This window comes from Amblyomma maculatum, chromosome 3 (genome assembly GCF_055883805.1).
Source record: "Amblyomma maculatum isolate TAMU_Amacu chromosome 3, ASM5588380v1, whole genome shotgun sequence".
Lineage (NCBI taxonomy): Eukaryota > Metazoa > Arthropoda > Arachnida > Ixodida > Ixodidae > Amblyomma > Amblyomma maculatum.
The window spans coordinates 51,425,001-51,440,354 of record NC_139346.1 but is presented as its reverse complement, the minus strand read 5'-3'; the positions used below and the strand labels follow the sequence as shown (position 1 = coordinate 51,440,354).

At 42.7% G+C, this 15,354-nt stretch overlaps 3 protein-coding genes across 3 annotated transcripts in view; 2 read left to right on the top strand and 1 right to left on the bottom strand.

Moving 5' to 3' along the window:
* Positions 1–15,354, top strand: part of LOC146194744 (prostamide/prostaglandin F synthase-like) — a 68,468-nt gene that overhangs the window by 896 nt on the left and 52,218 nt on the right. The gene's annotated exons all lie outside the window — the stretch shown is intronic.
* LOC146194748 (heat shock protein beta-6-like) lies at positions 8,928–9,856 on the bottom strand. Its single transcript, XM_084596108.1, has one exon. It carries the CDS (start codon positions 9,611–9,613, stop codon positions 9,032–9,034), a length of 582 nt encoding a protein of 193 aa, XP_084452234.1. The 5' UTR covers positions 9,614–9,856; the 3' UTR covers positions 8,928–9,031.
* LOC146194747 (alpha-crystallin A chain-like) lies at positions 11,079–12,574 on the top strand. Its single transcript, XM_084596107.1, has one exon. It carries the CDS (start codon positions 11,685–11,687, stop codon positions 12,270–12,272), a length of 588 nt encoding a protein of 195 aa, XP_084452233.1. The 5' UTR covers positions 11,079–11,684; the 3' UTR covers positions 12,273–12,574.

Genomic DNA, 15,354 nt, shown 5'->3' with positions numbered 1-15,354 from the left:
CGATAACTATAACGCATACAATCTGGCATCAAGTTACACCGGTTCAAGGTATACATGTAATTGCTTAATATTATCTTTGGATGACCTCTTCTTATCAAGTTGTTATTTTAGGTAAAAAATGGTAAAAGGTAAAAAAGGTAAATTAAGGTAAAAAATGTCAGGAACAAAAACACTGGTGGTATCATCACCACAATTATTAGACAGTGGTGGCAAATATCCATGAATGTGTCTACACCATTGTGTCTATGTATTATACAGTGAAAAAGGATTTCCTTAAAATGTACCAGCAATCATGCTGGCACGAAACACTAAAAATTGCACATTGAATGCTTAGGGTAGTGAAAAATTTATTACATACACCCCTGAAGACCTTTGTAGCATGTGAAAAATGATCACCTGGAAATAATACCAACAGACTTGTGTGCATAACTGGCGTACGGGGTATCTTCTGGCGCGATGCATAGAATTGAAGTCCCATGGTCTCATTAAGTTGAGAGCTTAATATGCAGAATTCGGTGCTTTAGATGTCATTCTAAGCTTCCTTCTCCAAATGCTGTACATACATAGTAAACAACAATGTGCATATCCACGAGATATTTACGCTGAATATTTGCTGCTGAAAACCTTCCATCCACTTATACCTCCTTATATTTCAGTTAATTGAAACTTCTGTTCAAATATAGAATCATATATACCCAGCACATCATCATGCCATTTCAAAGCACAACACAGCTGTACCAGATGTGTTGCATGACAGAAGCACTTCTCTCATCTTTTCTCTCACGTGATACTGACATGTTGCTTTCAGTTATGCTTATAAGCCATCCCATGAAAGATGTCTTTGCGTGGGCTGGTGGCAGCCGCTGTTTAGCAGAGCAAAGGAATTTCGATACCTTCAATTCATTCTGTGGGGTGTACAGTCGAGAAAGTTAGTGCACAGTGTTCTGTCAATTGGAAACAGCACTGAAATAGACTAACCTAGGAGCTGTAACTTTTGTGCATAGCCCTCTCATTCAGTTGTCTACCTCTGTTCTAGACATCTGTGTGACATACATGAGTCATTAAATTTAATGGCAAATGTATGTCTCATGGATGTATAGAATGGAGGTAAACAAATGAATCGAAGGGCTGTGCACAGAAATTGGCCCGCACTGCATAAGCTTAATTTACTGTTTTGCTACCAACTGCTGTTTTCAACTCATAGACCTTATAATGATGCAAAATATGCCTAATCTATGCCCTAGCTGAATAAATCTCAGCTTTTTCTCACAACGATCTGGACTTAATAAATTTTGTTTGCATTGCTACCTTAGGTCGGCAACACGAGAGATATGGCTCACTCACTCATGACCAGACCACTCATGTCCACTGAATTCACACAGCCATTCACTGAATACACCTGCCTATGACGCCATAAAATCACGAAATAACCATATAACCGCATGATGCAGATAGATGATAAGTATACATCCTTAGTATTCAGGTCCAGTGAAATAGATAGTACTTATACCGGTCTGTTAAAATGTGCTTGGTCACCCTAAAGTTCTTTGGTCACAGGCTGTGCCCCAGCCGCAGCGGAAGCATTTTATAGAGGCGGATAGCAAGGCACCTGCATACACTGTGGTTTCAGCACAAGTTAAATAAACCACAGGTGGTCGAAATTGTCCAGAGCCCTCTGCTACGGCCTCCCCGAGAGTCTAAGTCACTTTACACATTCAAAATGCTATAAACCAAACCAAATATGATGTATTCAGTGATGCCTTCTCTCAGCTCACTGTAGTTACCCAACAGCATATGTGTGCTATCATCCACTCACAATCACGAAAGCTCACAAATGTAAGCTTGAAAGAGTGAATACTGTGCTCTCATGAGCAAGTGCATGGACATGTTTGCCACTCAAATCAGCCGTCTACGTTCAAGACTTTGGGAAAAGCGTGTGAAAAGGAAGGAGGCGTGGATCAGTGGGGTCGAACCGTCATCATCAGTCGGACTTATGCTCGTTGCAGGGCAAAAACCTCTTCCAAATTCCTCCAATTAAACCTGTTCTGTGCTAGCTGATCTACTTGACTCCTGCGAACTTGTTGACCTCATTTGCCCACCTAATTTTCTGACGCCCCCTGCTATGGTTTCCTTCCCTTGGAATCAAATTTGTTACCTTTAGCAATCATCGGCTATCTCCTCTTTGCACTACATGCCCTGCTCATACTGATTTCTTCATTTCCACTAAAATGTGATTAACTCAAATTATTTTTCAGTCCCGCTCTGGGGGGCACTTCCTATCTGTTAACCTTACGCCTATCATTTTCTGTCTCATAAATTTCTGCATTGTCCTCAGCTTAAGTAGAACCCATAACCTTTCATTAGCCTCCACGTTTTAGCCCCATAGGAGAGTACAAGTAACGTGCGACTGAAAACTGAAGCTCTTCATTATTGTTCTCTAGAACGATACCGGTAAGCTGCTAATAATAGTCTGCGAGTACTTGCAAATGCGCTCCATCCTTATCTTATTCTCCTAGTTATTTGCCTTTCGTGGTTCGGATCTGCGGTTACTACCTGTCCTAAGTAGACACACCCGCCTACCAGTTTCAATGTTTCACTACCTAACGTAAACTGCTGTTCATTCCTGAGGCTGTTGAACATTACCTTACTCTTCTGCATATTAATTTTTAGTCCTACCTTTCTGCTTTCCTTATCTAGGTCATAAATAATTCTTTGCAATTCATCCCCTGAATTACAATTAGCAATTCAGTGTCACCAGGAGATCTCAGGTTACTGAGGTATTCTTTGTCAATCCTTATTCCTAGCTGCTCCCATTCCAAGTCTCTGAATACTTCCTTAAAGCAAGCTGTGAATAGTACTGTGAGGATTGTGTCTCTTTGCCTAACACCTTTCTTTATAGAAATTTTACTACTTTCTGTATTCAGAACTATGGTTTGTGTACAGCCACTATAGATATCTTCCAGTACTTTTGCATAATTCTCACCTACACCCTGGTCTTGCAATGCCTGCATAAATGCCGAGGTTTCGACTGAGTCTAATGCTTTTTTTAATCGATGAATGCTATGATAAAGGCTGGTTATATTCCGAGCATTGTTTTATCATCTGGTTGAGAGGATGGTATGGTCGATAGTAGAGTACCGTTTATAAAAACCTGCTTGATACTTCGGTTGATTGAAGTCCAAGGTGGCTCTGATTCTATTAGAGGTCACCTTAGTAAATACCTTCTATATTATGGATAGTAAGCTGATTGGTCTGTAATTTTTTTTAAGTCCTTAGCGTCCCATTTCTTATGAATTGAGACAATGTTAGTGTACTTTCATGATTCCGCTACTACTGACGTCACTGGGCATCGTGCATTATAGATGGTGGCCAGTTTTTCTCCTCCCTGGCTGCTTTCCCTATTTTCATAGCTCCTAAACCTTTCTTAACCTCGTCCTTCATTACTAGCAGGACATCTGATTTATTTATTTTCAGTCCCCTTAATCGCCTAGGCAATACTGCTAATCTCACTATTGTTCTGACTGCTTTGGCTATTGTATAGGTTAGTATAGAACTCCTTGATCTACTTTATCTTATCCATATTAGTGATGACATTGCCGGCGCAGCAGGGGGTGCTAAGAATTCCTGGCTTTGCTGGACAGGCCGCCATTGGAAACTGACCCTGGCAACGTTTAACGCTAGAACCCTAGCTATTGAAGTTAGTTAAGCAGTGCTGTTAGAGGAACTAGAGGATATGAAATGGGATGTCATAGGGCTTAGTGAGGTTTGGAGGCCGAATGATGCATATACTGTACTGAAGGATGGGCATGTACTGTGTTATCGAGGTTCACCGGCGAGGCGAGAACTAGGAGTAGGTTTCCTTGTCAATAAGTATATAGCGGGTAATATAGATGAATTATATAGTATTAATGAGAGGGTGGCAGGCATCGTAATTAGGCTTGATAAGCGGTATATAAACTGAAGGTTGTACAGACCTATGCACCTACATGTAGTTATGATGACCAGGCAGTTGAAAGCTTCTACGAAGATGTAGAATCGGCAATGTGAAAAGTAAAGACGCAGTATACTGTACTAATGGGCGACTTCAATGCCAAGGTAGGGAAAAAGCAGGCAGGAGACCAGGCAGTAGGTGACTATGGCATTGGTTCTAAGAATAGCAGGGGGAGGTACTAGTTGAGTTTGCAGAGCGTAATAAGTTAAGAATCATGAATACCTCCTTCAGCAAACGGAAGAACCGGAAATGGACATGGAAAAGTTCTAATGGGGAGACTAAAAATGAAACTGACTTTATACTGTGTTCAACCCCTGCCATTATGCAAGATGTAGAGGTAATCGGGAAAGTACGATGCAGTGACCACAGGATGGTGAGGTTCCGAATTAGCCTAAATCTGAAGAAGGAACGCAACAGATTAGTAACAAAGAAACCCATCAACGAATTAGCGGTGAGGGGGAGGGCAGAAGAGTTCAGGATCTCGCTACAGAATAGATATTCAACTCTAACCGAGGATGGCGACATTACCCTAGAAGCAATGAACAATAATTTCAGAGATATCATTACTGAGTGTGCTGCAGAAGTAGGCGGTAGGATAGTTAGAGAGGATACCGGAAAGCTGTCTAAGGAGACGAAAGATTTGATTAAGAAACGGCAAAGTTTGAAAGCTTCCAATCGAACAGACCAGATAGAATTGGCCGAGATATCAAAGCTAATCAATAAGCGCAAGGTGGCCGATATAAGGAAGTATAACATGGAGAAAATTGAGCATGCTGTAAAGAACGGGGGAAGCCTTAAAGCGGTAAAGAAGACATTGGGCATAGGCAAAAACCAAATGTATGCGCTAAAGACAAGGCGGACAATGTCATCACAAATATGGACAAGATAGTCTAAGTAGCCGAGGTGTTCTATACAGATCTCTACAGTAGCCAAAGTAGTCAGGACCGTATTGAGATTGGCTGTAGGGAAAAACAGTCAGACGTTCCACCAGTGACGAAGGACGAGGTCAAGAAAGCATTAGAAACTATGAAAAGGGGGAAAGCAGCTGGAGAGTATCAGATAACTATATGTTTATTGAAGGACGGGGGGGGGGGATATAGTGCTAGAATAACTGGCCATCCTGTATACGCAGTGCCTGGTGTCATTGACGGTACCGGAACCATGGAAGAATGCAAACACTATCCTCATTCGTAAGAAAAGGGACGCTAAGGACCTTAAAAATTGCAGACCAATCAGCTTACTGTCTGTTACTTATAAGTTATTTACTAAGGTAATAGCTAATAGAATCAGGACAACCTTAGACTGGAATCAAGCAAAGGATCAAGCAGGTTTTCGGAAACTGTACTCTACTATCGATCATATCCATACCATCAACGAGGTGATAGAAAAATGCTCGGAATATAACCAGCCCTTATACATAGCATTCATTGATTACGAAAAAGCATTTGACTCAGTAGAAACCTCGGCGGTGATGCAGGCATTGCGAACTCAAGGGTTATCGACGAGCCATACGTGAAAGTGCTGGAAGATTTATATAGTGGCTGCACAGCAACCATAGTTTTACATAAAGAAAGTAACAAAATTCCCATAAAGAAAGGTGTTAGGCAATGAGACACGATCTCCCCGGTACTATTCACAGCTTGCTTAGAGGAAGTGTTCAGAGACTTGAAATGGGAGCAGTTAGGGATAAGGGTAGATGTAGAATACCTCAGTAATCTGTGATTTGCTGATGACATTGCCTTGCTAAGTAACTCGGGGAATCAAATAATGGTTGATGACCTAGACAGGAAAAGTTGAAAGGCAGGCTTGAAAATCAATATGCAGAAGACTAAGGTAATGTTCGACAGCCTCAGGAAGGAACAGCAGTTTACGTTAGGTAGCGTAGCACTGTATGTAGTAGGCGAATATGTCTACTTAGGACAGGTAGTAACCGCAGATCTGGACCATGAAAAGTAAATAACAAGAAGAATGAGATTGGGATGGAGCGCATTTGGCAAGCACTCGCAGATTATGACTAGCAGCTTACCGGTATCGCTCAAGAGGAAAGTATACAACAGTTGCATCTTACTTGTGCTCACTTACAGGGCTGAAACATGGGGACCAACCAAGAGGGTTCTACTTAAGTTGAGGACAACGCAGAAGGTTATGGAACGAAAAATGGTAGGGGTAACATTAAGAGATAGGAAGCGTGCAGATTGGGCCAGAGAAATAACTCAAATTACTGACATTCTAGTGGAAATTAAGAAGAAATGGGCATGGGCGGGACACGTAGTGTGAAGAGAGGACAACCGATGGTTGCTTAGGGTAACAAACTTGATTCCAAGGGAAGGAAAGCGTAGCAGGAGGCGGCAGAAAGTTAGGTGGGTGGATGAGGTTAAGAAGTTCGCAGGGGTCAAGTGGATGCAGCTAGCACAAACCCGTGTTAATTGGAGAAATATGAGAGAGGCCTTCGCCCTGCAGTGGGTATAGTCAGGCTGATGATGATGATGCCAGCCTTATCCCGCATGACATACATCTGAGTTTTTGCTTACGCCTGATTTTCTCCATTTTATGCTTCTTAATGTCGGACACTTTACTGATAGCTTGGCCAGTTCTATCCTGTCTGTTGGTTAGAGGCTTTCATATTTTTGCATTTTTAATCAAATCTTTCATCTTCTTATATAATTTATTGGTATTGTCTCTAACTGTCCTACTGTCTACATCTACTGTGCACTCAGTAATGATATCTATAGTCCATTGCTCTTACACTAAGGTAGTCAGTCTTCCTTCGTTAAAGCTTAGTATCTGTTCTGTAGCATGATCCTGAATTCTTCTACCTTCCGTCTCACCGGTAGTTCATTGATGAACACCTTCTTTTTGACTAATCTGTTTCGTTCCTTCTTCAAGTCTAGGATGCATTACCATCCTGTGGTCACTGCGTCGCATTTTCCAACTACCTGTACCTCACTCACAATGCCGGGGTTAAAACACAGTATGAAGTCAATTTCATTCTTAGTCTCCCCATTAGGGCTTTTTCATGTTCGGTTCCAGTTGTTCCGTTTGCTGAAGAAGGTATTCATGATTCTTCGGCTATTGTGCTCTGCCAACTCAACTAATAAATCCCCCCTGCTATTCCTAGAGCCAGTGCCAGTCACCCTCTGCTTGGTTTTCAGCTTGCTTTCAATTCACTTCATCATTCTGAAAAATTAGCGTATCTCGAAAAATATATGTTGCAAATAATGAGGAGGTGTGTGAGGTCTTGTTTTAAGTAGTTGGATTCATGCACACCTGACATCATCACTGATGCGAATAATGACTGTGGCACCATTCAAGGGTGTAATGTCCCTCGGATATCATCATTATTTGTGAACAGTTCATGAGCATTTCTGTGTATCTCATTTATAAAAATGTATAAATAGCAGATACGTTTGAGATTGGCAAATGTTGATGACAACACATATCTGTGCCTTAGCTCAGTTGAATTGAATTAAACATGGGACAGATCTACTGGGGTTTTTACGAGTAGTATGGCTCAACTACAAAGTAAATATGCATTTGAAAACAATGCTTGCAAAATTCTATCAAAATTAACACGTCTGTACACACCATTCATGCTGGAAGTACAATGTATGTTGGTGGTGGACGAACAATTATGAGCACAATCGAGGGGCTATATGATGACAGCTATACAGTAATTTTTTGCAGAGAAAGAAAAATTATATACAGTCGTCTGGCTAGGCATTTTTGGAGGCCATTCTGCATACCTATGTCTTAGCTGTGAATTTAACTAATATTTGGTTACTGCCTATATAGAAGTCTTCTAAATTTTAATAGGTAACAGTATGGCACTCTATACGTTGTTTTTTTTTTTATGATACCACTGTTATAGAAAGGAGATAGAAATAAGAAAAATTGTTTCATGTGCCACACTAACAGCTATTTGTCAATACTCGGTAGTGATTTCAATACACACCCCCTCAATTTGCGACAAATTAACACTGATGACTATGCACGGTCAAAGAACGACTACTGCATCTGCTCTACCTTCAACACCCACCTCTCTGTTCTTTACACATTTAGACAGGTGCCTTAGTTTCAGTTCCTCTGAAACTCCACTAGGACCCTTGCCTGACTGCTCAAGTGCACAATATGCAAATAATAGGCATATGGGTCCAATGTTGTGATTCCACACTGTTGCGCGTGGCTGTTCTCTTGCTCTTTTGAAAAGTCATGCTTCCTATCTTCAAGGTATATAGACACAGGGACACATGTAATGAATATTGGTTTTCCATGGTAATTAATGTGTACTTGTAAATTAAACACACACACATACCTATTTGCTTTAACCCAAGTAGAAGTCGGAATAGGTCTGTACAGTTGGCACACAATGCTAGGATATGCTATCAAACCTAATCTATCAGCAGCTCTACATAATTAAATCCACTAGCATGCCTCTCTAAGATTAGTACATGCATGCAGTAGTATGCCCTCACCTAGGGTGAGGAATAAATGTTTTGTATCCACAAGCTGTGTTAAAGGATTGTATGTATATATATATATATATATATATATATATATATATATATATATATATATATATATATATATATATATATATATATATATACGCACGCACGCACGCACGCGCACACACACACACACACACACACACACACACACACACACACACACACACACACACACACACGTGTACAAGAGTACTGCCCCTAAATGGTCACTGCTAGGACCTGCCAAGGTACCTTCAAGAAGGCAGAAGCGATTGGCATTTAGATGTTAAGAGACCTCGTGAATGGCTAATAACAGCATGGTCTAGCATAAGTGTCTACATATGTTAAAACTATTCGAGTTATTGACTCAGTGATTAATCACTGCTGCCTGTTAGCAGATGAGTCAACAGCTTCAGGCATTTGGAATACACTACGCAGTTGTAAATTTATAAGTCTTTATTTAGAACACAGCAAAATAACGATGACACAAGCCTGGATATGTTGCACCGATGAACGTGAAGAGATGATCCTACGGCATGAGCCCACACGGTGCTTAAGACTCGGGCGTTAGTTCTTTTGTGGTAGCCTGATCGTTCTTCGTCGATTCCTTTTCATCCGTGACTGCCTTAGTCGACTGCACTGCGATGGGGATGACCCGGGGCTTCTTGCTCGGGGGCTCCGGCTTGGGTGCCTCGATGGCCAGTACTCCGGAAGACGAGAGGGCGCAGGTGAGCGCCCCAGCGTCCACGCCTTCGGGCAGAGTGAAACGCCGGATGAACTCACGCTTCACGTAGCTGCAGCCGTCCTCGCTTTCCTCTTCGTGCTTGGCGCTCACGACGACGCTGTTGTCCACCGCCTTGACGCTGATCTCCTCCGGTCGGTAGCCGCGGACGTTGTACGTCACGACGAACTTGGACTCCGAGTCGGCCCGAGTCTCGTCTTCAGCGTCCGACGCAGAGTTGCGGCGCTTCCGTTGTGCCGTCAAGAGAGGGCAGTGATCCGCTTTGGAAACTTGTTTCAAAGCACGGGAGGACCAACGCCGTCCGAAGAGCTCGTCACCGAGACGCTCGAGAGCGTTGAAAGGCTCGAAGAACTCGTCGGTGCGGAAGATAGGAGCCAACACGAAGGAAGACATCGTGGAATGCTGGGTAACTATCCCAAATGTCACAAGCAAGCTTGCGATGAAGAATGTTGATTCGTGTGATCCTGTCAGCGAGCAGACGGTTGCGGTCTTATATGCGCGAGGCGTCGTCTGCTGGAAAGAACGAGATGCTTCGAGGACCGAGGGCGGGCTCTCGCACTGGGCGCTTCCAATTGGTCAGTCGACATATGACGTCGCGCTCAACGCGGTTGGCAAGCTTCTGCTTTCGTTTTCCCTCGCCCTTCTATGTTCCCTTGTTTTCGAGTACTTTCGAGAACGCAGCGGCAGACGCCCATGCAGACGCTGTTTGGTTGTACTATTAGCTCTGTGCTGTCCTTGATCACCGTGTCTCTACCAAGAAAGAAAAAAAAAAAAAAAAGAGCGATGAAAGAAAAAAAAAAGTTGCCTTAGAAGTTCGATGAAGCATTAATTATTGTCCATCTGTATATGAAATCTGTTTTCTCGCCGAAGACAGCGAGCATATGATCGGCGCACGGCAGCCCGTCCTGTCTGGTTTCAGGGCTCAGCCGAAAAAAAAATGAAGCGTTTAATAAACGCGTATAGGTGCCGGTTCATTTTTTGGTGACACGGAGCGCTTGGACGTATTGCCGTCTCATTTTTTTAAAGCTTGTGTAACCACAACTTTGTTTTATTTTTTTTTAATTTGGCCCGCGATAATTTTGACACTTTTCGGAGAAGTATACTTGTGAAGAAGGAACAAATGGATTTCGATCTGTTAATTGCTTTATAAATTTGAGTGAGCAAGTGTGCTTCTATTTTTTTATGTTTGAATTCCAAAAATGTCAAGATGTTAATTTTTATAGCCTTTGACTTGTTTAAGCGTTTCTGCCTGCTCATTTTTCTGCCAGCTAAAGTGCGCATCTCGTTGAAAAGCACCTATAACGAAATTACTCTCCATACAAGCAGCAATTCGATCGATATCCGCCCCCACACCAATCTGGCGAGCTGCAGTCCCGTACCTTTCTATCTCCATCACACCTTGCCCATCCACCCCGGCCTTTTCTCCCCTGTATATGCACCCTCTGCGGTACACCCAAAGCAGACTTTCACCACATCCTCTACATTTGCTCTGAGCTCCAGCAGCTGCAATTGGCGAAGGGAGAATCGCTGCGTGTCCAGCTCGGACCCAGCTGCACAAAAGGAGCTGTTGGGCTGGGCTCTAAGAGTCGATGAGAGCCACAACCTCCAGGCCACCCTACGCGATATCGAGCCGACCCATATGTATAATAAGGCTCAAGAATCAATAAACGTTTTCACCACCATCCCATAAATTAACATATGGAGAAATGCTATGTGCTGCTCTTAGAAGAAGGCAGCAGAGCAGGTAACACAAAGCATAAAAAGCACACACACACACACACAAAGGACAACGCCGCATGTGTGTGTGCTTTGTGTTGTTACCTGCTCTGCTGCCTTCTTCCAAGCGATGTGTGACCATAACTAGCTCAGCGTTCGACTCTATTACTATGCTATCTTTTTTACCGGAAGATACAATGATCGTCACTGAAAAATTTTAAATTTTCTTCAGGCGCTGGCACGTACAGCAGCTAATATATTAATTCTGCTTACAGCAACAGCTTTTTCACAGCCTTCAAAAATGATGTGAAACGCTGTGACGAGAGCAGCCATAATAATGGAAAATAATTAGGCGCATTCTAAAGCAGGTTACATAAATTTTATTCAGTAATTAAGCTGCGTTCCTCCTCCTTAACCGTGACAACGCAGCTTTCAGCCCAGCCACTTCGTCCATAGGCTCTCGAAATCCCTAGAAAAGGAACAGCGCGAATGAAAAACAAAAAAAATGAGCGGCGACGTCACAGTGCCTCCGAGGTATTCCGCGTGACCTCACGCATGGGCTGGCCAATAGGAGTCCGCCTCTTGCGAGAGACCGCTCTCGGTTCTCGAAAAGTCCCGTTTATTCTAGCAGACGACGCCTCGCGCATAAAAGGGCGCTGCCACCTGCTCGTTGACAGAATCAGACGAATATACATTGTTCATCGCAGCTTGCTCGAGTGACGTTTGCGAAGTTACCCACCGTTCCACGATGTCTTCCTTTGTGTTGGCTCCTATCTTCCGCACCGACGAGTTCTTCGAGCCTTTCGAAACGCTCGAGCGTCTCGGCGGCGAGCTGTTCAGACGGCGTTGGACCTCCCGCCCAGCCTTGAAGCAGGCTACTAATCACTGCGCCCGTTTGACGACACAACGGAAGCGCCGCAACTCGTCGTCGGATGCTGAGGACGAGACCCGGGCTGACTCGGAGTCCAAGTTCGTCATGACGTATAACGTCCGCGGCTATCGGCCGGAGGAGATCAGCGTCAAGACGGTAGACAGTAGCGTCGTCGTGAGCGCCAAGCACGAAGAGGAGAGCGAGGACGGCTGCAGCTACGTGAAGCGTGAGTTTACCCGGCGTTTCACTCTGCCCGAAGGTGTGGACGCTGGGGCGCTCACCTGCGCACTCTCGTCTCCCGGAGTGCTGACCATCGAGGCACCCAAGCCGGAGCCCCCGAGCAAGAAGCCCCGAGTGATTCCGATCACAGTGCAGTCAGCACCGTCCAAGAAGGCAGCCGCGGACGAAAAAGCATCGACGAATGATAATCAGGCTGCCAGAAAAGAACCAACTCCTGAGTCCTGAGTTGTCTACTATGTTCATGTGCATCATAGGATCATCTCTTCACGGTCACCGATGCAACATATATACCAAGCTCGTCTTCGTTATTTTGCTGTGTTCTAAATAAACAGGTTCAAATTTACAACTGCATCTGTAATTGTTGCAATCAGATTCTGGAGGTGTTGCCTTCATCTCCAAGACAGCAGTGACTAAATGCATAGAAAAAAAAAAGAGAGGCCATGCTATTCTTACTCCCTACAATTGTTTCCTTTCAAGATGCAAATCCTAATTCTGCTGCTACTTGCTACGAAGTGGCAACTGCTTGGCATTTGTCTGTCTGCACCATTACTTTCATCACAATGGCAGGTGCTCATTACTCATTGGCTTAAGAGAATTTGCATAGTGTGTGCATAATGTATTTTGGGACTTGAGTTACCGCTTTAGAACACACTCAGTTGGGCACACTCAAAGAAGTATACATTATAGACACCAAATTTACTGCATGTGTTTTCTTTGAAATGATGCGCAAAATATATTTACTGTGTATTGGACACCATGGTCTAAGGACTGCTGAACTTTATTTCTTCTCTCACCTTTTGTGGTGTAAACAGGAGGGCAGCAAGAAATCAAATATGTCAATATAGGCGACATGAAGCATCAACAAGCTGAGTATTTAATTGCTAGTTTTTCACTCGTAATTCCAACTCGATGTAACTTGCCTTCAACATTTTAGTGAATAAACTGAGACAGAGCAGTGAATATGTTTATCGAGGTGGCATGAGGCATACAAAATAAAAGTTTGTTGGCTTGTTGTTTTAATATATTCCTACCCTAGCACCAGAATGACAACAAATCAACGATCAGCCATTATATCTGCATCCCTCTCTCGGCTTTATTGTTCTCAATTCCTCTTTGGCGAGAGCTGCCAACCAGTTGTTGAAGCTGAATCCGAGAAAACACTGAAGAAAAACTTGTGTTTCTTACTGCATTTGGACCAATCGCATTTGGTAGTCAATGTTTGAAGAAACTGCATTTGGACCAATCGCATTTGGTAGTCAATGTTTGCTAATGTCTTGCATGACCCTACAAAGAGAGACCATACTAAAAATTAGGAGTCTCTACTTCTTTAAGATATCTTCAAATAAAGTTATGACCTTTGGAAAATTTCTTATGACCTATATGACATCTAGAAAAGCTGTTTACTGCTTTTGGTACACTAGAACACGGGAGTGGGTTTCAAACGTCTTGAAACAGATAAGATGGACTGAGCAGCTAGATCATAACTGCCTTAACCTACCATAAATGCACATTCCACAATCTTATATATGTAAGATGCATATACGAAAGCTAATCGAGACATATCCACTGAATGTACATACCTTTGAGGGCAGCTCTATGACAAGCTTTTTTCTAGTTGCTTTTACTCATGCCAATTTTAGTTAGTTCAGTCCCAGTTGCATTTCAAATGAGGCAGCACAGAAGAACACCTGTGCGCCAAAATTTAATTCCTGCGCTTGAGAGAATGCATGTTGTCATGAGTAGTATTATATACAACATATTTACATGAAGCCCGCTTTGCTACTCAGGCAGGTGCATAATGATTATCCAATATTACTGACTTCCAAGTGAGGTCTCCAATTTCACCATATTTATGAGATTGGGGCATTTTGCTGGATTTGTAAACTGGTTTTGTAAAGATAAGTAAGTTGCTTGCATCAAAAGGGCATGTAGCCTCATTCAGTGTGTATAGAACAATGCTCCTAGCATTGACTAGGGAGAAAAATTCATGATAAAGCCTGAGAAGTGTACAGTAATGTGCAGTGACGTAGCCAAGGGGTGTGTTTCGGTGCCAGAACACCTGCAGAAAGTTTTGATCGCTACGTCCTCGAATTTTTTTCACCATTTGTTTTCTACAAGCGATGTATAACACACCTAGAAAAATATTTGTGGCTATGCCACTGGTAGTGTGTACAATAAGTCTGTGAACAACAATAGCCAATTACCTACCAGAGGTTCTAGTTACTGAGATCCCCTGTTGGGAAAATCACATGTCGTCCGCACACAAGAGTAGTTGCAATAAGTTGATTCTTCATTTTTGGGCAGTATACTGCTTGGGTTCTGTTCTGCAGACAGAGTAACTAAAACATGGTGGGCTGTTGAGGCTTATTAATAATCTGGTAAGATAAATATATCTGGAAACTGTCACTTAGTTTCCCACTGACACAGTGCAAACAGGAAAGTGTTTCTGCCTTAATATGTCAACTGAGGGTAGGTGGCATAGAACCTTGCAGAGGCAGGGAGACACAGCATTCATACCACCACATAACCGTTTCATACTTACGAGTTAACTATTAACTATACTTAAAAATAATGCACTTAATGTCACATATTTGTTAGCCTTTAAAATGCAGGAAATTTCATTGTATTTTACTGAAAGTGGAGCTTAAAACATGTATATGTTATACAGGAAGTTAGGTTCGGAATTGAAGTTCCAAGAAAACCCTTTGATAATGCTGGGAAATTAAAAGCCGTAGCATGCATTATTACTAGTGGTTAGGTGTTGTTGCTGCTTTGGACAACAGTACTTTATTGAGTGCCACGGGAAAGCTCAAAATATGTAATTATTTACAAATTCAGTCATACTAGTTAAACTAACTACAGTACATGGTTCAAGCAAGCCTCTTCAGAAGAGTGGAAATCTGGGCCAGTTGGTACATTATGAAGAGGGGAACCAGTCAAAAAAGGCAAGAGGAGCAACGTAAACCGTGATGAGGAAAGCCTTTTCAGGCCCACATAAGTGTTGAAAAGCTGGCTACGAATGTGACTGAAATAGCCTTTCGTTTGCAGCTGGAAGCTAGGTCAGTTTAAAAGGCCTTGAGCACTACACATCTATATTCTGCTTCTGCAATTCTCCCCACCTGCAAGTGAAGGTTAGGTAGATCATGAGAACATTATGGGTCAGATTGCTATGAAATAGTAGTTTATGCAGCTTTATTTATTGTACATGACATGTATAAAGTGGCTAGCATTGCTTCACAAGAAAGCAGGCCCCAGAATTGGGTAAAATTCATAGCACTGTTAAAATAATCTGACAAGGCCGTTCTAT